This window comes from Myotis davidii, unplaced genomic scaffold (genome assembly GCF_000327345.1).
Source record: "Myotis davidii unplaced genomic scaffold, ASM32734v1 scaffold73, whole genome shotgun sequence".
Taxonomy (NCBI): Eukaryota; Metazoa; Chordata; class Mammalia; order Chiroptera; family Vespertilionidae; genus Myotis; species Myotis davidii.
Window position 1 is genome coordinate 2,759,174 of NW_006286675.1, and position 24,405 is coordinate 2,783,578.

The 24,405-nt window shown below is 46.3% G+C and overlaps 2 protein-coding genes across 3 annotated transcripts in view; one reads left to right on the plus strand and one right to left on the minus strand.

The window, feature by feature from the left end:
- TTLL3 (tubulin tyrosine ligase like 3) overlaps positions 1-9,668 on the plus strand; it is a 26,350-nt gene extending 16,682 nt beyond the window's left edge. The window contains 7 exon segments of the mRNA XM_006758248.2: positions 613-856; positions 1,631-2,066; positions 7,185-7,329; positions 8,256-8,482; positions 8,663-8,797; positions 8,800-8,944; positions 8,947-9,668. Coding sequence (XP_006758311.1) covers positions 613-856; positions 1,631-2,066; positions 7,185-7,329; positions 8,256-8,482; positions 8,663-8,797; positions 8,800-8,944; positions 8,947-9,149 — 1,535 coding nt within the window. The 3' untranslated portion in view covers positions 9,150-9,668.
- Positions 9,669-11,038: 1,370 nt separating this feature from the next.
- On the minus strand, positions 11,039-17,924 carry RPUSD3 (RNA pseudouridylate synthase domain containing 3). 2 transcript variants are annotated; one of them, XM_006758250.2, is made up of 9 exons: positions 17,777-17,924; positions 17,335-17,474; positions 16,101-16,145; positions 15,873-15,972; positions 15,049-15,156; positions 14,885-14,969; positions 14,544-14,667; positions 12,654-12,793; positions 11,039-11,845 (listed from the first exon to the last, which is right to left on the minus strand). In XM_006758250.2, exons 1-9 carry the CDS (start codon positions 17,899-17,901, stop codon positions 11,654-11,656), a joined length of 1,059 nt encoding a protein of 352 aa, XP_006758313.1. In that variant the 5' UTR covers positions 17,902-17,924; the 3' UTR covers positions 11,039-11,653. The 2 variants fall into 2 exon arrangements, with proteins under 2 accessions (XP_006758313.1, XP_015415846.1); XM_015560360.1 differs by lacking the exons at positions 11,039-11,845; positions 12,654-12,793 and adding an exon at positions 12,813-13,145.
- Between the last annotated feature and the right edge of the window lie 6,481 nt (positions 17,925-24,405).

Below are 24,405 nucleotides of genomic sequence, written 5' to 3' on the forward strand. Positions count from 1 at the left end.
AGAGAGGAACACATCGATTGGTTGTTTCCCGCACATGCCCCCATAGAGGCCAGGGTTCGAACCTGCAACCCTCTCCTGTGCACAGGCTGATGTTCTAACCACTGAGAAACATTTCCCAGGGCTGTGCATGGTTTTTCCAAAGCACAGTGTTGTCTGAAATTTTATTCATGTATATATTCCTTTTCATTCAAACAAAACTGATTTTTTAACAGATTTTTAGAGAGAGAGGAAAGGAGAGGGAGAGAAACATCTGTGTGAGAGTGAAGCATCAGTTGGCTGCCTTGTGTACGCTCCCTACTCGGTATTGATCCTGGAACCCGGGCATGTACCCTGGCTGGAAATCAAACCGGCACCCTTTTGGTGCATGGGATGACTCCCAACCAACTGAGCCACATCAACCAGAGTGAAACTGATTAATTTTAAAATATTTAAGCCCTTAGCAGATTTTCAACTTTCCCAAAGGCAAAAGGGTCTGATTGAGGCAGGCAGCCTTACCCACTTGTCTCTGTCTTTTCTGTGGGGATGAGAGCTTATGGTGAGCTGTCTATGGTCTCCAGCTCTTCTCCCAACCAGAGCCTGCCCTGGTCCCTGACCACTCCATTTCCCCCTTAGGCATCATGTGCATGGACCACCTGGAGGAGATTCTGAAACTGGTGGACGGCAACCCCATGTTGATGAAGGATGGCAAGTGGGTTGTGCAGAAGTATATCGAGCGGCCCCTGCTCATCTTTGGCACCAAGTTTGACCTGAGACAGTGGTTCCTGGTGACTGACTGGAACCCACTTACTGTGTGGTTCTACCACGACAGCTACATCCGCTTTTCCACGCAGCCCTTCTCCCTGAAGAACCTGGACAAGTGAGCCCCACCACTCATTTCCCATGAGCCCCCAGTCTAGTTGGGAAGCTGGCAAGAAACAGGCAATTCCAGTGTAATGCTGGGCTCCAAACACAGACTCTGTGGGCAGGCAGACCCTCCGTCCATCCTGCCATCCATCCCACCATCCTTCCACCCATCGATACTTACTGAGCGTGTCCCCTGTGCCATTCTCTGTTCCAGGCGCTTGGAACACAGTGGTGAACAAAACAAGAGCCTAGCTCTCATGATTCACAGTCTAATGGGAGAAACAGACAAGCAATGAACATAATAAGTAAAGTCATCTAATAGGCTAAAAGGTGATAGGAAAATAAAAAGAAATGGAGAGTAGGGTAAAGAGTGGTCTGGAGAAATCTGAGAGGAAAAAAGCAAGTTGCAGCATTAACTTGTGGGGTGAGAGGAAACATCTCACAGCTAGTCAGGGGTGAAGATAGGACTTGAGCACATGTCTTAGTGACTACAAGGCCCATACTCTTAAGCACCTTCTTATCTCCCAGGCACTGGGAGGATTAACTGACACTGGCCCAAAGCACTTAACATTGTGTTCTCTATAGTTAGTGCCCTCAGAAGAGGTCCTGAGAGGTAAAATTGGTTATGGGCCCCGAGCCTTCATCCTTGCCCTCCCCAGCAGAAACCCATCTCAAGTTGAGTGGTCCACAATAGTCCCGGGCTGGGTCTAGGGTTTGCCTGCCCTCCCCAGGTTTGGACGGGAGGGGCCAAGAGGCTCAGACCTCAGCTTTTTCTTCTCTGCCCCAGCTCAGTGCACCTGTGCAACAACTCCATCCAGAAGCACCTGGAGAATTCGTGCCATCGGCACCCGATGCTGCCCTCAAACAACATGTGGTCGAGCCAGAAGTTCCAGGCCTACCTGCAGGACATGGGGGCCCCAAATGCCTGGTCCGGTGTCATCGTGCCTGGCATGAAGGCTGCAGTGATCCATGCTCTGCAAACTTCCCAGGACACTGTGCAGTGTCGGAAGTCTAGCTTTGAGCTTTATGGCGCTGACTTTGTGTTTGGTGAAAACTTCCAGCCCTGGTTGATTGAGATCAATGCCAGCCCCACCATGGCGCCCTCCACGTCTGTCACCGCCCAGCTGTGCGCCGGTGTACAAGCCGACACCCTGCGTGTGGTCATTGACTGGCGGCTGGACCGAAACTGTGACACGGGAGCCTTTGAGCTCATCTACAAGCAGGTGAGGCGTCCGGGCCCAGGCACAACCCCAGGGAATCTTCATCCCTTCCAGATAGCCCCATAGTAATGCAAGTGGACAGACCCAGTTCAAGTCCTGGTCCTGCCCAGTCACTTAGTACATCTGCTTCCTCATCTGTAAGATGGAGATGCTACTACCATCTTTTTCACAGGGTGTGGGAGGATGAAATGAGTTAATTTGTATGAGTAATATATCCACAGAAGCTGGTTTCAAAAACCTCCCTGGTTTCAAATCTCTGCTCAATAACTACAAACTCTGTCACTTTGAACAACTTCTTAATCTCTAGGGGGTAAGGGGCCTGAGTTTCCTCATCTGTAAAGCATTAATGAAAACGGTACCTACCTCATAAGGTTGTGAGAATTAAATGAGTTAAAAGCACATTAGACTAGTGCCTGGCACATAGTAAATGCTACAGAGGTTTTAGCTATTGTTATTACCTAACTAGAGGCCTGGTGCACGAAATTTGTGCATGGGTGTGGGGGAGTCCCCTCAGTCCAGCCTGCACCCTCTCCAATCCTGAACCCCTTGGGGGATGTCCGACTGCTGGTTTGTCCACACAGCCTGCTGCTCAGTTGTTTGGTCGTCCCTCACTAACCCCGCTGCCAGCCTGGTTGCCCCACGCACCTCTGGGCTGCTCAGTCATTTGGTTGTCCCTCACTAACCCCTGTGCTGGCCTGGTCACCCCATGCAGCCTGTTTGATCACCCGTTTGGTTGTTTCTGTTGCTACGGTTTCTTAGGCTTTTATATATATAGATAACGTTGTTAGGCATTTCATTATAAATGGCATCACCTGTAAAAGGCCTGGATGTACAGAGAGTGAGTTAGTGGAAACTGCTGCTGCTGTTGTTATAGACACTCCTGCCCAAAAAGGAGGGTTAGGGTGAGAAGTACACAGAAATCATTGGTCCATAGAAATTCTGAAATCCAGTCCTAACATATATTTCTAGTTTTTCTATTAGGAACCACTGTTACTTCCTAGGAGTTCTCCATGGCTCTTGCTTCCATTCATTGGGATCTCAGTTCAGCCCAGAATCACCCTTCCTTCTCCATGAACATTCTCAATAGTTTCTAGACTGTTACCTGCTCATAGAAATTTGGGGTTACAAAAGCCTCTTTTCATTCTTATTTCATATTGCATCTGTCCCTTCTCGTCCAGGTTAATATTTAAAAGCCTTGTGTGTTTCTTTTTCTTTCTTGATTTTTATTTATTGATTTGAGAGAGAGGGGAAAAGAGAGAGAGAAACGTTAATTTGTTGTTCCACTTATTTATATATTCATTGTTTGATTCTTGTATGTGCCCTGACTGGGGATCAAACTCAGAACCCTAGCGTATCGGTGCTCTAACCAACTGAGCTTCCCGACCAGAGCCATGTGTTTCTTATATATCAATTTCTAATCCATTATATTACACAAAAGCCATGTCCACAAACATCAGAGCTCGTTTCTATTCTGTGAGACCGCTGTAGCACAACAGCTTCAAGATTGTAGAAGCCCTGCTGTCGCAGACCTCTCTGCTAACTCAAAACGTTTGAGAGACTGAAAAATACCAGTAAGACCTATCAGGCATGACTTAGATCTCTCTGAAATTTGCTTGTGGTTTTTAAAAATGAGATGTAATTGACATAACATTAATTTCAGGTGTACAACATAATGATTTGATATTTGTATATATTGTGAAATGATCACCACAATAAGTCTAGGTAACATCCATCACCACATGTAGTTAACAAAATTTTTTTCTTGTGATGAGAACTTTTAAGGTCTAATGTCTTAGCAACTTTCAAATCTACAACACAGTATTAACAACTATATCACCATGCTGTACATTACATCCCCAGGACTGACTTATTTTATAACTAGAAATTGAAACCTTTTGACCACATTCACCCATTTCACTCACTCCTCATCCTGCTGCCTCTGGCAAACACTAATCTGCTCTCTGTTTCTATGAGTTCAGTTGTTTTGTTTGATTTTAGTTTCAGTTTTTTTAAGATTCCACATATAACTGAGAATAAATATATGGTATGTGTCTTTCTCTGTCTGACTTTACTTATTACAATGCCCTCAAGGTCCATCCATGTTGTCACAAGTGGCAAGATTTCCTCCTTTTGGGGGCTGAGTAATAGCCGTTTTGTGTGTGTGTGTGTGTATCATTTTTATTCTCCATTTATCTGTCAGTGGACGCCTTGCTTGTTTCCATGACTTGATTTTGTAAATAATGCTGCCATGAACATGAGGGGTACATATATTTTTTCAAGTTAGCATTTTTGCTCCCTTTAACTTCTTGTTTTTTTTTTAAGAGAGAGGAAGGGGGGTGGGGAATAAAAACATCGATGAGAGAGAAAGATCGATCAGCTGCCTCTTGCATGCCCCCCACTGGGGGTTGAGCCCGAATTGAACTGGCAACCTCTTGGTGCACAGGATGATGCTCAACCAACTGAGCCACACTGGCCAGGCTGGATATTAACTTCTTATCAGGTATTTGATTTGCAGATATTCTATCCCATTTGGTTGGCCTTTTCATTTTTTTTCTTTTATTGGCCTTTTCATTTTGTTGATGGTTTCCTTTGCTGTCGCGTTTTTTTAGTTTGATGTAGTCCCATTTGTTTATTTTTGCTTCTGTTGCCTTTGCTTTTAGTATCAAATCCAAAAATCATCATGACCGATGTAAAGGAGCATAGTACATGTTCTCTTCCAGTAATTTATTCTTATAGGAATTCAAGGTTTCAGGTCTTATGTTTAAGTCTTTAATCCATTTGGAGTTGATTTTTGTATATGGTGTAAGATAGGGTTCCAGTTTCATTCTTTTGCATGTGACTGCCCAGTTTTCCCAAAACCATTTATTGAAGAGACTGTCCTTTCCCCATTTGTATATTCTTGTCATAAATTATTGTGTGGGGTTAATTCTGGGCTTTCTACTCTGTTCCATTGGTCACTATGTGTCTATTTTTATGGCAATAGCATACTGTTTTAATTACTATAGCTTTGTAAGGAGTTTGAAATCAGGAAGCGTTGATGCCTGCAGCTTTGTTCTTTATCAAGATTGCTTTGGTTAATTGGGGTCTTCTGTGTCTCCATACAAATTTTAGGATTGATTTTCCTATTTCACTGGAAAATGCCATTGGTGTTTTGATAGGGATTGCATTGACTCTGTACATTGCTTTGAGTAGTATGGACACTTTAACAATATTAATTCTTCTATTCCATAAACACAAAATATCTTTCCATTTATTTGTGTCTTCAATTTCTTCAATTAGTTTTTAGTGTACATGTCTTTCACCTTTTTCCTTCTTGATTAAATTTATTGCTAGGTATTCTTTTTATATTCTTTAATCTCTTTTATTTTTTATTTTATTTTTTTAAATATATATTTTTATTAATTTCAGAGAGGAAGGGAGAGGGAGTGAGAGATGGAAACATCAATGATGAGAGATCATTGACCAGCTGCCTCTTGCACGCCCCCCACTGGGGATCAAGCCCACAACCCAGGCATGTGCCCTTTACTGGAATCGAACCCCGGACCCTTCAGTCCACAGGCCAAGACTCCATCCACTGAGCCAAACTGGCTAGGGCCTTTAATCTCTTTTAATCTAGAACAGCCCCATTGCTCCCCACCGCCCCCCTAGTTGAACTAGGATCTTTTGAGGGGACCAGGATATTGTTTTGTAGAACTGTCCCACATTCTGGGTTTATCTGATTGTTTCTTTGGGGTGGTTTTTAACTGTCCATCTGTTATCTGAATGTCCTGTAAAGTAGAAGTTAGGTCAAACAGCTTGATGAGGTTCAGGTTAGAAGTTGGCAAGACCTCCTGAGAGGTGATGCTGGGAACTTCATTCAGTGTCACAAGGCACACTGACAGAGTGTCTTGCGATTAGTGATGCTAAGTCTGACCGTGGGGTTACGGTGGTGGCTACCAGATCTCTCTATTGTAAGCTGTATCTTCCCCTTCGTAACGATCAGTTACTTTGTAAGGTGATACTTTGGTCCTGTGCAAATGACACATTTTCCTGTCATCCTTTTCACCTACTTGTTTTGATATCCAGTTTTAATTCTAGCCTTTTGTATTAGTTACAAAATGGTAAGTTTCTAATTCTCTCTTTCCTTCTACATTTATTAACTGAGATTCCTCTTTCAAGATGAACTTTTCCTCAACCACTGAGCTTTCCGGGAGCTCTGAGACCTGGATTTTGAACAAGCTCCAAATGACCCTGTTTAGATAGATTCTAATCAGGATCCTTTGAGGACACAGAAAACACCTCAACCTAGCTCTGGGTTAAAAGAAGGGTTCTTAGCAAGACACAGGGAGCTCTCCTGGAGCCCAGCTGCAGGAAGTACAGCTTGGCTTTTCTTTTTTTAATAATTGTATTTTTATTAATTTCAGAAAGGGAGAGAGAGATAGAAACATCAGTGATGAGAGAGAATTATTGATCGGCTGCCTACTGCACACCCCCAACTGGGGATGGAGCCCGCAACCTGGGCATGGGCCCTGACGGGGAATCAAACCGTGTCCTCCTGGTTCATAGAGCTCAACCACTGAGCCACATCAGCCGGGCCAGCTTGTCTTTATAGGAACTGAAATTGCACAGAAGCAACTTCTCTGCCTCCCCTGCATATTTGCTACTTCATCCCTTCCACAGAATGCCTTCTTTAAAGCTCTTAGTTTCTGCTTCCACAAAGCTTGGGTTCAGGTGAGGCTCTGGGCAGGTTAAAGCCTCTTATCAGTCTGGGTGTCATAACTCAAATTCTCTCTGCAGAGAAGCCAGCTCACTTCAGGAAGCTTTCCGTCAGCAGTGGTCTGTGGCGTAGAGCCACACATATTCCAGCAGGAGCCAGGGCAGCTTCCGAGGGCAAGGAAGTAGAGAAGAGGCATGGCTGAGATTCCCCCGCTCCTCTGGGTTACTAATTCCAGGGTCTCGGCGACTCTCTAGGGACCGATTCAGACCCCTTAGAGGACAGAGACAGGCTTCCTGCTTCTCAGCCCAGAGGTGCCTCCTGACTAGGTGCCCGAGAAACTCATTCCATCGATCTCTGCCCTGAGTCTGCTGGGCCTAGGCTTCCAGCAGCACTGAATAGGCCTGGTGTCCTCTTCTTCCTCACAGCCTGCCGTGGAGGTGCCTCAGTATGTGGGTATCCGGCTCCTCGTAGAGGGCTCCCCCATCAAGAAGCCCACGGCGATGTGTCACCGGCGGACAGGAGTCCACACAGCGCTGCCTCACCTGCTGACCCGGCAAGGCTCTGGGGAAGGCAAGGACTCGGGGACCCTTAGCCACATACCACTTCCTAGGAAAGGTCCTGGGGCCAGGAACCTGGGGCACATCCAGAAGCCAGACTCCACTGCCACCACATCCGCTGCTGGGAAGGGGAAGAAAGGCAAGGCAAAAAGTGCTACAGCTCTGGTCCACTCCAGTGTCCAGAAGTGGGACCCAGCGTGCACAAAGATGGGCTGCATTTTCACCATCACCTTTGCTAGTGGGGATAGGCAACCCCACTCCTTGAACAGATTGCTATTGAGTCCGAAGAACCTCCAGACCCTGGGGGAGACCGTTCCCCCCAAACACCCCAGGCAATTTCTTCCTGCTCTTCAAGGACTTCCTGACCACCTGAATTTGCCCCCTACCCAGAACCTCACCAAAGAGCCACCCAGTAACGAGTAAAAGCCACCACTTACAAAGTATTTTTTAAAAATATACAACTGAGTATTGGCCCCTCCAAAAGAGTTACCTTGTGAGGCAGTTATTTTAAAGATGCCAGAACTCAACTGCAGGTAGATCTCTCCCCAGCACCCAAGTTTTTCCTGCCACAATGTTGTGCCTTTGCCTCTGGGGGAAAGGAATGACATTTGCACAGCACTGAACAGTTGACACTGTGTCGCTACCTAACCAGCTCCTTTAGTCCTCACAACCTAGCGAGGATTGGTGCTATTATCCCCACTTTCCAGCCAAGGTATCAGGAAGTTTAAGGACGTTGCCCAAGGTTGCACAGCTCAGAAGGGGCAGAGATGGGATGCAGACCCAGGTCTGTTGGAGTCCAAACCATGGCCTCTGGGAGGGCTCCCATCTGCCTTCATCTGCCCCAGCCTTCATCTCTCCCCATCTACACGCACACTTTGAGGGGTAGCTGGTCAGACTTGGGCCCTCCCCAGGCCTTCACAGCGCCTCTTGCTCCCACAGCCCCTTACCACTTCCCCAGCCTCCACAGCAAGGTGCAGCTGCCTTCTCTCCATGTGCGCCGACCCCAGGGGCAGGTCCTGAGACTGCAGCACAACAAGCTGATGGGCTCTCAGGCCCTGTTGACCACAGGCAAGCCCTTGATGATTCTACCTACCGCCAAGATTTTTATACCCCTCCCACCTAACCCCGAGCTCAAGCAGGCACCCATCATCATGAAACCAAGAAAGGTGGGCTCAAATGATGACTTGCTCCCTGGTGGGCAATGCTGAGTGCTGGGGTCAGGGCTTGAGGGCACAGGCAGAGGGCAGCTCCCAGGCTGGCTGGAACCCCAACGGGAGGGCTTGTTTCCCTTAGAATTTCCTTCCTGGACAAATTCCTGATCATCTCTTCCCCTTCTCCCCTCTTTTGCACCGAGGCTGTTGCTTCTAAGCGCGTTCACGGTCCTCATCGTGGAGGTGCCTTGCGGCCTCTACCCTTTGAAGTTGGAAAGCTTCCTAGCACACATAGGAGTAACAAGGCCAAAGGCGACTTCAAGGCCAGACTCTGTGACAGACCCAAGACAGAAGCATACCCCATGAAGGTGCTGAACCTTCCGGGCCCCCTGCCTCTGATCAGTGCACACCAGGGGTTGTGGGATATGGGGGATGTGAAGCTAGAGAAGCCCTTGCTTCAGGCCTCACAGTCCCTATGCCGGATACAGCACCAAATAAAAAGGAGCAAGTAAAGTATTGTTGGCTTGGCTCCATTTCTATGGAGGGTGAGGAGAGGATAGTGGGGGGCTCTGTACCCCAAAGCCCACAAGAGTTAGAGGCCATCAGCAACTCCTCCAGGAAGCAAGGCCCCGAGTTCCCACAGAGTGGCAGACATGGTGCTTCCTGCTCAGGAACTCTCTGAACTTTGGGTGGATAAGTCTTACTTTACAGATGAAACTGAGTCTGAATGAGGAGACATGGCTTTCCCAAGATCATGGGGGCAGTGGGAAGAAGTTGGGATACACTGCCAGAATGGCTGACCACTGGGAGTCCCCCAAACCCCCAAGACCAAAGGAGGGGCTAGGCTGGCATCTAATGCACACAGATTTACAATGTGAGACATAGCAGGAAGGGTGGACCTTGCCTGAACCCCAGCCCTTCTCCAGAGATAGTGGGTCTGTCCCTTCCTCACAAGAGGCCTAAAAGGAAGATATCCAACAAGCCATGTCCATCTGAAAAGTTAGGTATTTCTTAGTTGAAATGTATTGAATGGTACACCCCACCCCAAGATATGTCTACCTAGAACCTGCTAATGATTTTATTTGGTAAAAGGATCTTTGTAGATGTAAGATCTTGACAAGATCTTGAGATGAGATCATCCTAGATTATCCAGGTGGGCCCTCAATCCAATGATAAGTGTCCTTATGAAAAGAAGACACAAACACGAGAAGGTCATGTGAAGATGGAGGCAGAGATTGGTGTGATGCTGCCAGAAGCCAAGGAACGCTTGGAGCCACCAAAAGCTGGCAGAGACCCAGAAGGGCTCTCCCACAGAGCCTTCACCAAGAGCACAGCCTTAGCTATGCCTGACATCAAACTTGTGGCCTCCAGAACCGTGAGAGTTACAATTACTATTGTTTTAAATCACTTGGGTTGTGGTAATTGGCTGTGGCAGCCACAGGAAACTAATACACTAGGCCAGCGGTTCTCAACCTCTGGGTCGCGACCCCTTTGGCGGTCGAATGACCCTTTCACAGGGGTCGCCTAAGACCATCTTGCATATTAGATATTTACATTATGATTCATAACAGTAGCAACATTACAGTTATGAAGTAGCAACGAAAATAATTTTATGGTTGGGTCACAACATGAGGAACTGTATTTAAAGGGCCAGAAGGTTGAGAACCACTGCACTAGGCAAATGAAAATACATATACTCTGACCCAGAAACTCTTGCATAACAACCAGGAAATGCTTACTATCGGGTTCACAACAGCTTTGTGGTCTAATAGCCAAATGACCTAACTACTGTCCATTAACAGCATGGTTATCTTCAAGCACTGGAATTCAAATTCCACACCCAACAACACAGATGCATTTCTCAGTATGGAGTGAGAGCAAATCACAAAAGAACATACACAGCATGATCCCATTCATAGAAGTTTGGGGACTAGGCAAAACGAAATATATCATTTAAGAATGCATACATGTGGTAAAACTTAAAAGACAAGCAAGGGAAGAATTCTGTCAAGGCAGTGGTTCCCACCTATACTGAACCTCTTAGGGAGCTTTTAAGAGAGATCAATGCTACAGACAGATCAAGCCAGTATCTTTGGGGTGTGTAATCATGGGGATTTTTTAATAAATGTTTTTATTGATTTCAGAGAGGAAGGGAGAAGGAGAGATGTTTCCCTCTCCCTTCCTCTCTCTGAAATCAGTAAAAACATTAAAAAAAGAAACATCAATGATGAGAGAATCAGTGATTGGCTGCCTCCTGCACACCCCCTACTGGGGATCAAGCCTGAAACCCCCGCATGTGCATGTGCCCTGACTAGGAATGGAACCGTGACCTGGTTCATGGGACAATGCTCAGGCATCATACCGGCTGGGCAAGTCATGGGGATCTTTAAAAGCTTTCCGAGGAGGCTACGTAGGGGGCTTTATAATGTGGGTTAGGGTTGAAAACTGCTGCTTTAAGAGAGAGGATGTTTCTATTTCAAGCCCTGAGTAATGGTTATGTAGGTATCACCATATAATTATTCTTTAAGTCACAGAGATGTTTTATGCACTCTGTATGTTTAATCTATTTCACAAATTTTTAAAGTAAAAAAACATCTTTCTTACATGAGGTTCTCTAGAGTAGTCAAATTCATAGAGACGAAGGAGAATTGTGGCTATTAGGGGCAGGGAGGGGAATGGGGACTTAGTGTTTAATGGGTACAGTTTCAGTTCTGCAAAATGAAGAGTTCTGGAGACATATAATGGCGATGGTTGCAAAACATTGTGAATGTGCTTAATGCCCACTCAACTGTATACTAACAATGGTAAGAGGGTAAATCTTGTTAAATGTGTTTTACCACAATTTAAAAAATCTAACATTTCTTCCCAACTAGAATTGGGGCAGAAACAGCTAAATAGAAGGCCACACTTTGAACTCAACAGAAAGCATGGTTGATTGTAAACATTTACTTTTTCAGCAAATCCTCAAAACCATACTATGAGTTAGGTACATTTATTATCTCAAATCCAGAGAGGTGAAGTTATTTGTCCAACATCACACAGCAAGTGCCTGGCCAGGGTGTGATCTTAGGTCAGTCCAACCACAGAGCCCTAAACCATGACCTTACCGCATGTTGCGCACTGAGCTCATTCTCCAGCCTGCAGTCCCCCCGCACCCACCACTTTCCAGTAGGAACAGAAAGAGAACTATTGTTGGCAGAGCCCTAGGCACTGTAGGGTCCTGGAGAAATAAGAGGGCAAAGGTGCCAAAAGCTCTATGGGGGCATCCCTGGGCCTGCTGCCCGGGAGGTGGAGACAGTGCAGGTGGAGGTGCAAGGGCATCTGGGCCGCCTGGGCCGGCGTCAGGTGGAGACGTCTGAGGAGGGCTTCATCCAGGACCTGCGGTGGGAGAGGATGTCAGCATTCAGCCAGGTCAGTTCCAACCAGCTCTAACCAAAATGGGAATTAGACAAGTACTTCCTCCTCCCCTCCATGTCTGTAGCTATTAATTTCCTTTCTACGTGTGTACATGTAAACACTCATGCACGCTCACTATGGCAGGCACTGGCTAGGGGTTCATCAGTTCAGTTTTTGCCTGAGCATAGAGCTAAACTACATTTCCCAGCCCCTCTTGCAGTTTGGTGAGGACATGTGATTGAGTTCTAGCCAATGGAATGGGAGTGTTCGTATGTATGCCGTTTCCAGACCTGGCCCATGAAAATCTCCCACAAGAACCTGCACTGTCCCCACTTACCTGCTGGCTAGATAGCAACAGCCTGGGTCTCTGAGTGACTCCTTGGAGCAAAGCCCACCTCTGCCCCATCCCCCATTCATTGGATTAACCATGGAGGGAAACTAATGTGTTAAAGACTCTAGTACTTTGGGGCTAGTCTGTTAGAACTGATAGTTACCTAATACACAACCTCCTTTATCCCTTTTAGCAAAGAGACTCAAAGAACAGCAGCCTCAGAAGGGCCTTTAGAAATAAGCTAGTTCAACTTTCTTGGTGAACAGATGGGACAGATGAGGCCCAAGACGGGGGGGTGTCACTTGCTCAGGGCCATACAGCAAGACAGGGCTATAGTAGCTTTGGAAGCCAAGAGGGACTGCCTCCCAGTGCCCAGCTGTGGAGGTAAGGTCTGGAGATCTGCCCACCCTCGTCCCCCAGCCCACCCCCAGAGGGCAGAAGACAGGTCAGTTTGGGCACCTGTTTTTGGGGCTTGGTGCTGTCCGCTGGCAGTAGAAAGCGTTGGCCCAGGACAGTACCCACGCGGGCTGAATACCTGTGGTCCCCGAGCACAGGGCAGAGCTGTAGTACCATGTGAACCTGTAGCTGACTGGGGAACACTAGTAGATAGGAGAGAGACCAGATGGTTAGCAGCTGCTCTCTGTCCTACCCAATATCGTCTGTTCCCATTTCTTCCGGGGAAACACCACCCCATTCTCAGATCAGGTGGTTTTCGTGAGGCTGATGCTGCTGCCCGGGCCTCCAGAGCAGGGCACATGACCAGGTCAGGGTGGTCACAGCTGTCAATCCACCTGGCCTGTGAGATTTACCCATGAAGAGAGGCAACCCTGAATTCATTGTTGAAGCTACTGAGTATAAAGCATGTTTTTTCCTGCTGGGGTGCTGAACTGGTGGGGTATAAGCCTGGAGCTGCTGGAACCCTGGCCATCTCCACCTTCACCAGGGGAGAGCCTGTGGGAGAAAGAAGCCAACGTATGGGAGGCAAGAAGAAGTGGAGAAACAGCTTCCTGATGACATCCTCTGAGCCTCTGGTCCAGCCAAATTATGTGAGCCAATCAATTCTTTTTGTCTTAAACCAATCTGAACTAGCTTTTGGGAAACTTACAACCAAAAGTACCTTGACAAATACAGAAATGAGGGGGCTATGTGCTAGATATGGTACAAAATGTTTCACATATATAAACTTATTTAATTGTCATGACAACCCTGTAAGGTGGGTCATATTATCATCTTGGAAAACAAAAGCTCAAAAAGAAGTGACTTGCCTACCACCATAAACTGGGATTTAAACCCGGGAGCTGTACTCTGCTTCTATGTCTGGTAATAATCTAAAAACCCTCTTGCTATAAACCACCTAGAAACCCCAGGAAGATATAACAACAATCTTTTAAAGATACAATTGGGTATACAGGCAAGTAAGGTCCTCAAGACCAAAACACAAAAAGGAAAACAAATACAGAACACACAAGAGCCCACAGTTCACCTATTCTCGGAGTGCTGCCAATCCTGATATCCAGGGGTCTGGGTTCAAGTAGCTACCCCAGAGGCCAGGGATGAGCCCTTGCTGCCCCAATGAAAATGGTGGACCAGGAGAAAAAGCCAGCCACCAACGAAGGCAGATGATTACCTTAGGACTGGATAAGAGGAATGAACCATTCCTCTGAAAATTCATAGCCATGAGCCTGTTCTCACACAGGTTTGGGGCTCTACTACTTCTCGAATGATCTGTGAACTTGCAACTGAAACTAATATTTAGGGAGATCCTAAAGTAGTGATAGTCCTGAGGCATTCAGCAGAAGCAAAGGCAGAACCTCTCCCAAAGGGCCCACATCCAATGAGGCAATGAAGGGTTTCCAGAGTGCAGCAGAGATAAAGAAATAAAAATATATGAAAGAAAAGTTCATAGGGAATAGAATGAGAAGGTCAGACATGTCTACGGTATTAGGCATTGAAAAGGAAGAGAATGGAGAGAATGCAAGAGGCACAACATTTGGAAAGAGAACTTTCCAGGACTGATGAAATATATTAATCTTCAGATTCAGGAAGCACAGTGAATCCCAAGCAACATAAATAAAAATAAACCCCCACACCTAGATTTATCATAGGGAAATTACAGACCACTAAAGACAAAGAGAAGATCCTGAGATCAATAAGAGAAAAAGTTGATGAGCTACAAAGGAATGACCATTAGATTGATAATAGAAGACAAGCTGGGCCTGGTCACATACACCTTTGGGGTCCATCAAATGCTCCCCAGGCTGCTCCTAACACTACCACCTTCCTCCCTCTCCTTCACCTCCCCAGCCAAATGCAGTTCTAAAATCTGGCTGGCTGGGGCTCTAGACCCACCTGTTACTGGTTGCAGCTGGACCAGAGCGCAGCCAGGGCCTGTGGCCACCACACGGAAGTGGCTTAGGGTCCTCTTGACACCTTCCAGGATGTCCTTTCGGGACGGGGACTTCACTGGAACTACCTGTGGTATCAGCCCCCGAGAATGAACAAGTTCACACACACCTGGCAGCTATCCCCAAACCCTCCCTGCTACTCAGGACAGGCGGTATAGGCAGTGGTCACGTGCCTGTTTTGGGAGACAGGAGAGCCAGCTACCTCACGTCCATACCTTTAACTCCCCTGTAAGAGTAATATGTCTGGAGCGTCTCCTCCTGTTCCCCACCCAGAGCCTGACTCACTGAACCAACGCCATCAACGTATTCCACTTTCAGAGCTGCTTGGATCTTCCCCTCAGAAGTAGCAGGGATCCCATCAGTGACAGCCCTGGGAAGAGGCAGGAGGCGGTCACAGAGCGGTGTGGCGGGACCTCCCCACGGCCGCGGGGGCTCCCAGCACCTCTCACCAGTAGGTGGCCGTGGGTCTCTGGGCTCTTCGTGAGCAGGCGAAGAACTTCTGGAGGCGGCTTGCTGTCTGGGGACAACTGGAGAGGAGCACAAGCCCAGAGGCCTCCCTGACGGAAGGGGACAGACAAGTCATGAGAGTTAAAGTCCCTTGGGCTCACTCACAAAAAAAGGAGAAACACTGACCTGTTTAAGGCCAAACAGTAGTACCAGATTATAACCCAGACCTCTTCCTGAGAAACAGGGCTTCCTCGTGCTTGAGAAAGCTATGCAGCTCAATGTGTCTCTCTCTCCGCCTTGGATCCCAGGGAGCTCAGAGTTAAGTGTCACAACAATTACCACCAATTGCGGAGTGCCCACCATGTGCCAAGCCTTACACTACTAATTTTATATATATATTATCTCTGAAATAATTAAATTCCCCACACACTAGCCAAGGAGTTTGTGAAAGTGCAAAAATATTTCTTCTCAAGTACCATCTCTAATTGATGGCAGTTAGACGAAAGAATATCGACGATCAGTTCATGGCAATGCCTGCCATGAGTATGGACTTGGAAAAGTGTCTGCATACTGGACATGGCTCTCACTAGTGTTAGCTCTATGTAATGATTAAGGAAACTGAGGCTCAGTGAGGTTTCATGCTTTGCCTAAGATGCCAGTTTGTGCATAAGGATTTGAACCCAGATCGGTTTGCTCCCTCCTGCACCTTGATTTCTATCTCTATGATCCCAAACCAGCCATGGAAATGCCTCGGCTTTTTTCCAAGCAACTGTTCCCTAACCTAGATGGATGCCTGTCCTACCGTCCAATCACCCCCACCACTTACTTCCCAGATGCTCGGACAACCTGGAGCTCCTGCTCCCCAAGCCCCAGGGACTGGCTCAGCTCTGGCAGCACTGAGAACAATGTCAGCTCTCCTGGTTTTCCTGGAAAAAAAAGAAAAAAATACAAGTTGCTCCAGAGGCAACTCTATCCCAGCATCCCCTTCTCTTCACTATTCCCTCCTTAGAGACATCAAACCCCCTTTCAGTGCATCTCCTTCCCCTGCTCATACCTGTCACTGGGAGACCCTGGGGCTTGTTCAACGTCACTAGTGGTCCTAAGACAGACATACAGGAACATCATTGACAGAAAAAGCAGCAGTTAAGAGTTTACAAAGCACTTTCTCAATTCATCTTTTTCTCTTTATTTTTATTATTGACACTGTTACTGATGTCCCATTTCCCCACTCCCTTTGCCCCCCTCCACCCAGCCCCGACCCCCCTTCCCTCTGGCTCAATTCATCTTATCATGAGGCCCCACCACAACTCTCAGACATGTTATCAAACACACCCTAAACTGAAGTTCTTCCTGTCCCTCACGTATGCGAAGCTCCTGCCACCTCAGGGTTTTGCATTTGCTGTTTCTTCTGTCGCAGATTTTCATGTCTGTCTCCTTCCTATCATCCTGGCTCAGATGTCACCAGCAGAGAGGCCTAATTCTGCAATCTAATGTCTCCCCCACTCCTACAGTTCCTCACCGTCATACCACTGTTTTATTCATAGCTCTGATCACTAGTAACTACCTTGTTCATTTGTTTAATCCATTTCTCCCACTGAAATATTGGCTTGCTGAGTGCAGGAACCATATTTATTTTGTATAGCCATGCCTGGTGTCTAGAACATAGCCTGTGCTCAATAAATAGTCAAGAGAAGTATTAAATAGCTGAATGAAGACTGAGGCTCAAATTGTTACTTCCCTATAGCCACACAGCAAGCTGATTACAGAGCCTAGATCCGACTCCAGAGCCTGTGTTTTGTCCATCAATAAGCAATTTATTACAGCAATTCCCATTCTGAAGTGCCTAATGTGTTTAACACTCTCTAGCTCTTTCCACCTTCCCACCCCATACCCCATAATGCCCAGGCTCAGAGAGATTATGTGGCTCATTCCTGCCCATGACTCTTATACAGCGGTTCTCAACCTGTGGGTCGCGACCCCTTTGGCAGTCAAACGACCCTTTCACAGGGGTCGCCTAAAACCATCCTGCATATCAGATATTGACATTACGATTCATAACAGTAGCAACATTACAGTTATGAAGTAGCAACGAAAATAATTTTATGGTTGGGTCATAACATGAGGAACTGTATTTAAAGGGCCCGAAGGTTGAGAACCACTGCTCTAATAGGAGGCAGACCAGGATTGGACCCCAAAGGCTTTTAATGGGGAGCCCATCCAGTTGGCCAGAAGGCTGGAGGGAGCACGCTCCCCTCCTCTCTCAATGCAGCTGTCTCGCTCACGCTCACCTTTCTGGTCCACCACAGATGCCCTCAGCACATCGACCAGCTCCTCCCGACTGAGGTTCTCTGGCTGCAGCAGCCCTGGGAAGGACTGGTTTCCCAGGGACCCTGATCGCTTGCTGGAGCCTCGAGGTTGCAGCTGATGCCTGGAAAAGGTGGAGTAAGCAAAAGGGGAGTTTGTCTACCGAGGTGCCGCCCATTCTTAAATCCTAAATCCTAACAAATGCCTCAGAATGCCTGGGCGGAGGTCTCCGAAAATTCAGGTTCCACTGGGCCCATTTTACAGAGGAGAAGACTGAGGCTCAGAGAGGACTAGTGACGAATGTGCCATCACACAGCAGACTCATATTGGAACCCATAGCTTCCTAACTCCAGATCCCGCACGCACCTTCCCCCAGCCCCACCCTCCCACCCCCACGGAAGTGTGTATGGGGGTGTGTGCAATCACCGGGCCTCGGTGCCAAAGCCTGCGACCTTGCGAGCTGAGCTGACCCCAGGCCCCCGCCACCAGCCACCCCAGACCTGGCCCAACACCCGGTAGCCACCCATTTCCCCTGCGAAATCAGTGCGCATGTGTCTAGAGGGCAGCCCACGCCCCACGCTAGCCCACAGCACGCTCATTGGTCAGATCGACTGTCAATCGGAAAAGCCAGAAGGCGGTGCTTTAGAGCCGTGAGAAGGCGGAAGTTCGCCTTCGCCTGGAAGGAAGTGCTTCTGAGGAGCCGGAGGCACAGAGTAGAGAAGGTTTTTGTCAGGGTCGCAGAGGCTCTCTACGACAAAACGGGCCAAAGGTTGACGGAAAGAGGCCGCAAGCTAACCTGGCTAGGTAAGGGAAGCCTGCACGGCCGCCTTGCAAACTCAGAGGCCTAAAGGAACCACAAAGGATGGTCTGAAATTAAAATGTTGGGAACTGAAAGCAGTTTTCGGTGGGTAGTCATGTTCTAGGCCAGTATCTTACCTGAAAAAGGTCCATCTTTATCATAACGGAGACTGTCTGTTGTTCCTTTGCACCTGTGATACATATTGTTGGAATGTCAAAGTAATTTTCCAGACCCCTCAAAGCACGGGCACCAGTCTGCAGAGACCACAGATTGCCTTGTGATTGAGTTAGTTTGTTGACTGTTAACGCTCCTGCACCCGCCTAAGTAAAAAGTGTGTCTATCATCTTACTTTTTATCCAGTCCCAGAGTTTCCCCTCCCTCCTCCGCCCCACTTTGCTTTCTCCCACCTCCCTAATCTTTCACCAATGGATTTCATGTAACGCATTTGATTGTAATGTATAAAACAAGGTGCAGCCCTAGCGGGTTTGGCTCAGTGGATAGAGCATCTGCCTGCGGACTAGAGGGTCCCAGGTTCCATTCAGGACCAGGGCATATGCCCAGGTTTCGGGCTCAATCCACCTTCCCCAGTAGGGTGCGTGCAGGAGAGAGCCAATGATTCTCTCTCATCGTTGAGGTTTCCATCTCTCTATCTCTCCCTTCATCTCTGAAATATCAAAAAATATATATATTAAAACACACACACACACACACACACACACACACACACACACACACAGCATCAAACCTCAGATTCGGTGTCTTTCTCAGACAAGAAGACAGCCAAAAACCACCTCCTGTTTAAGGGAAGCCTATACTGCCCTAGCCAGTTTAGCTCAGTGGATAGAACATCAATCGGCCTGCAGACTGAAGGGTCCTGGGTTTGATTCTGGCCAAGGGCACATGCCTCAGTTACAGGCTCCCTCTGTATGGGAAATAAATCTAATACATTACCTATTCAACATTTTTTTAAAATATATTTTATTTTAAATATATCTCCTGCGGGGCGTGCAGGAGAGCGAGAGAGATAGAAACATCAAAAATGAGAATCACAGATTGGCTGCCTCCTGCACGCCCCGCACTGGGGATGGAGCCCACAACCCGGGCATGTGCCCTTGACCAGAATCTAAGCCGAACCCTTCAGTCTGTAGGCCAACACTATCCACTGAGCCAAACTGGCTAGGCCTTTTCAACATCTTTTTCATGCTAACTCTATTCCAGGCCCTGGCAACTGGGGAACACAGATCAGCAAGACCCAGGCACTACTCACAGGAAGTTCAACCAAGTGAATACAGTTCAAATCACAGCATCACAACACACCTTGATAAACCCTGTGCAGATTTAGCGAGGAGTGAGGAACCAGGTGAAATCAGAAAAGGTGTCCAAGCCTGGGTTATGATTGGCAGGTGTGAAGAACTTATAGAAATTCACCAGGAAGCAGAGGTAGGGAACAACCAGAGAAATGAACTAAGTAAAAAACAAACAAACAAAAAAACCAAAATGGATTCTTTTCTGTAATTACAACTATGGAAAAGTCACATGCAACCTGTGTATTGTTTTATTTATTTACTAAGAGCACTATAACTTTTAATTCATTGTTTGCATTAACAAAAGACTTCAAATTAACCTAAATCCATCAACAGAGGGATGGCTAAGTCAATTGTAGCACATCCAGACCATGTATAGGTCTATATGTGCTGGTATGACTCAATTTCCAGAGAATATTAAGTAAAAAGAACAAAGTGAAGGGCAGTGTGACTAGAATATGCATGCACTGTGTGTGTGTGTGTGTGTGTGTATTTAATTTCAGTCAACTACGGACCACATGTGATGGTGGTCACATAAAATTATAATAGAGCCCTGGCCAGTGTGGCTCATTGGTTAGGCTTCCTCCTATGCACAAAAAGGTCGTTGTTTCTATTTAGGTCAGGCACATGCCTGGGTTGCAGGCTCAATCCCTGGTAGGGGTTGTTCCCACCTGATTGATGTTTCACTCTCACATCAGTGTTTCTCTTTTTCTCCCTCTTCCTGTATCTCTAAAAAATTTTAAAAATATCTTAAAAAAAAACCTCTCACATTGATGTTTCTCTCCCTCTAAAAAAATCATTTAAAATATTTTTACAAAAGATTATAATGGAGTTGAAATATTACTATCACCTAGTGAGGTTGAAGCTGTTACACTATCATAGCACAATGCTTAACTCACATGTTTGTGGTGATACTGGTGTAGACAAACCTTTCATAGAAAAGTATAGTGTATACAATTCTGTACAGTATGTAATACTTAAAAACAGTAATAAATAGCTATGGGACTGGTTTATGTATTCACTATACTATATTTTTATCATTACTTTAGAGTGTACTCTTTCTACTTATTAAAAAAAAGTTTGCCATGAAACAGTATGCCATGTTATACTAGCAGCAGTGTCATACATCTCATATTTACTGCATCAGTGAATTGCATAATTTTCTTTTGTGCTTGATTTAATCTCATGTTGTTTTGTACAGTAACATGCTCTACAGCAATGGTTCTCAACCTTCCTAATGCCGCGACCCTTTAATACAGTTCCTCATGTTGTGGTGACACCCAATTTCATTGTTACAAATTGAACATAATTAAAGCATAGTGATTAATCACAAAAACAATATGTACTTATATATGTGTTTTCCGATGGTCTGAGGCGAGCCCTGTGAAAAGGTCGTTCGACCCCCCAAAGGGGTCGCAACCCACAGTTTGAGAACCGCTGCTCTACAGGATTGTAGCCTAGGTGTGTAGTAGACCATACCATTTAGGTTTGTGTAAGTCACTCTATAATGTTCACACAACAATGAAATTGTCTAACGCTGCATTTCCCAGAACTATCCCCATTATTACGGGGTGCATGACTGTATATGTGTGTGCAATTTATGTATATTTGTTTTATTTATATACTCCTGGATTTCTGAAAGTGATAGGGAGAAGGGCATATAATAGGAATAGGACCACAGTTGTTTAATGATTATTCACTTTACTAACTATAGGTAAGAGGTTTAAACATTTTTTAAAGTATGTTTTCATTGATTTGAGAGAGAGAGGAAGGGAGAGGAGAGAGAGAAACATCCATGCAACACTGATTGGCTGCTCTAGCACGCCCCCTGCTGGGGATCGAGCCCATAACCCCAGGTGTATGCCCCGACTGAGAATTGGACTTCTTGGCGCATGAGTCATGCTCTACCACAGAGCCACACCTGCTGGTCAGGCTCTAACAGGTTTTCTTACAGATTCTGGGAAACTGGAGAATCTGATGCAAGAAGAAAAACAAGGCTGTAAAAAGATACAATGCCTTGGAGCCTGGATAGGTCCATTACTCAAAAAATTCAAGGACAGGAAACACTTTGATTTGGTTCCTGTGCCTGGACCCTGACCCCCTCCGGGAATTCACCTCAGGAATGCTGACCATTCTCCAGTCCCAGAAACATGCTGAACTGGTTTTTAACAGTAAATTAACTACCTTCTTATCGGACTTCAAGATCCTGGAAGGAGACACAGGGACCCTGGACCCTGCAGCCCTTATCCTGTCCCCCTTCCCCTTTGCACATAGCCCATCTTTCTTATCCATATTTTGTCAGCCAACTAGTAGATGTTAGAGCAGAATTTTCAGGATGACCTGCTGCTCTCTCCATAGTGCTGGCATAATTGGATTAATGCTCATGTAATTCAACCTTGTCAATGCTTAATTTGGCTCAAGTAGTGACAGGTAGCCCCGGACCTGTTTTGTGTCCGGTTTCAAAAGGACACACAAAAACAAGATGGTGTTTACTTCCTGAGAAGGAATCATAGGTGAGAAGATGAATAAATATGTTTTCCCTTAGGAGCTCTTTAAATCTTTTATCTCATTGATATATTTCATTTATATATACACACATACCTAGTATAAATATCTAAATCAAGCATAAAAGACTAAAATTTTTAAAATAATAAAAAATTTCAAAACTAAAATTTGATAGAACTAAATTTTTAAAAGACGGTGTGATTCTACTTACATGACATTTTAGAAAAGGCAAACTATTTTGGCAGAAAACCAAGTGGATGCCAAGGGCTTGGGGTGGGTGGGGGAATAGAATTGACTAGAAAGGAGCCTATGGGAGCTTTTTGGCATGCTGGAAGTGGTGGCTACATACTGTATCAATTTTCCCAAAGTTAATTGAACTATTAGTATATACCTTAAAAGGGTAAATTTTATTATATGTAAGTTATACCTCAAGAACTTTTTCTAACTCAAATATTTAAATAGCCAATTCTTTAGATGTGGGCAAATATAGACAGGACTGGCAAGAACTTTGGCAATAATGCAAGTGGTGTGGTTTTATCTTGTTTGGGACTTGGACATTACTGTGCTTTGTCATAGGTCCCATGATATTTTTTTATTTATTACTAGAGGCCCAGTGCACGAATTCGAGCACAGGTGTGGTCTGCCGGACAGCCCTGATCAGGGTGATCTGGCTAGGCAGACCTGGGTAAGGCCCACAGGGGGATGGTGGGACAGCCCCGCCTCTGGCCCGCGCCCTGGGCAGTTGGTGGTCCAGGCCCGCCCTCTGGTCAAACTCAGGTCGAGAGGACAACTTGCATATTATCCTTTTATTATATAGAATTGATTTCAGAGAGGAAGGGAGAGGGAGTGAGAGAGGATATTGATCGGCTGCCTACTGCACTCCACCTATTGGGGAATTGAGCCCACAATTTGGGCATGTGCCCTTGACTGGAATCAAACCTGGGACCCTTCAGTCCAGAGGCCAAAACTCTATCCACTGAGCCAAACCAGCTAGGGCAAGTCCCATGGTATTTTAAATTTTTATTTATTGGTTTTAGAGAAAGAGAGGAAAGGAGAGAGAGAAACATCAATTTGTTGTTCCACTTATTTATGCATTCATAGGTTGATGCTTGTATGTGCCCTGACTGGGGATCGAACCTCCAACCATGGTGTATGGGGATGATGCTCTAACCAACTGAGCTACCCAGTCAGGGTAGGCCCCACGGTATTTTATGATCCTTCTTTGGAAGGGCCGCCTGTGCCAGCTTGAGCAAGATGGAAAGACTAAGGCTGAGTGGCCGGGACGCAGCCTGCTCTAACTGCAGCAGACCTCCTCCACTGGCCCCCGGGGGGACCATGTCTCTACTTGGACTGGCTGCTGGCCCTGTTGAGACTTGAGCTCCCACATTCTTTCAGATTTTCCCTCCATGTGCCCCAGACTCACCAAGGCCTGTCTTCTCCTATTCACTGCCCACTGCTGGTGTGACTCCATTAATCTCCACGCTCCTTGAAGAAAAGGAAGACCTAAGTTTTCCTGGGCTGGGAAGGCTCAGTGTCAAGAGTCCGTCACTCAATGCTCCTTTGTGAAGCTCTGAATCTCAGAAGGAGGGGGAGTGGAGACAAAGTCCAAGCCTCTTCCACCCCCAGCCCAACTCAGTGTATGACTGACTTGACAGCAGGAACAGGTAGGCCGCAGACTCAGCCAAGGGTGACCAGAAACAGCTTCTGTGCTGATATAAGCAATGTGCCTCCATGTGAGAAGGCCCACCCCATGGAGCCAGGATGGCACTGAGCCAAGCCCCCAGCCATAACTGCAAAAAGAGCAGGAAAGCCCAGAATAGAAAGTGTTCTGCTGACTCTGGCAGCTCCTCCCACTCATGCTGCAGGGGATGGGTCAGCTGCCAGCATTAACTCTCCAACTCTAGCTTTGGTAACCCAGGCCTTTGTCTTTGTTCTTAATAAACCCAAATAGACTTTAAGTAAGGGTCAGAAATGACACTTTGTTGACTCTGAGAGTTACAGACTAAAGCATGGTGACCTGCAAACATTTCTTGCTTGTTTTGTTTGCGTTGTCCTATATTGAAAAATGCCAGCTCACACTGATGAGAAATTAATATTCTTTGTGGCTACCTAACAGCTCGTTTTGAAATCCTGAGGCTGAAAGTTCTGAACTGTCTGCCAAGCTAGGGAAGGCATTGATTGAGAGCCGTGTTACAGCTTGGTTAGTGCTTTACCACCTAAACACTTAAAAGGTTGTAATAAAATTCAACAGTGAGAAGTTAGAAGAGTGCCTTAATCCCACCCTGCCAATCAAAACCCTTCTGATAGCAAATTTATTTTGTAAATTATTACCTAGTGTATGGATTATATGGTTTGCTTAAGTCTGATTCAGCAGACATTTTTGGCAGAAAAAGTGCTGTTTCCTGTAACCCCATATTTTGGAGACTGGTTTGACAATAGATTCCTCT

Excerpts from the sequence above, each read along its gene's own strand:
- RPUSD3 (XM_006758250.2), bottom strand. The coding sequence starts at position 17,901 with ATGCGCACTGATTTCGCAGGGGAAATGGGTGGCTACCGGGTGTTGGGC. Across the intron at positions 17,475-17,776 it reads GGCTTTGGCACCGAGGCCCG|GCATCAGCTGCAACCTCGAG; the intron begins GTGATTGCACAC and ends CACCTTTTCCAG. Across the intron at positions 15,973-16,100 it reads CCAGGGTCTCCCAGTGACAG|GAAAACCAGGAGAGCTGACA; the intron begins GTATGAGCAGGG and ends TTTTTTTTCCAG.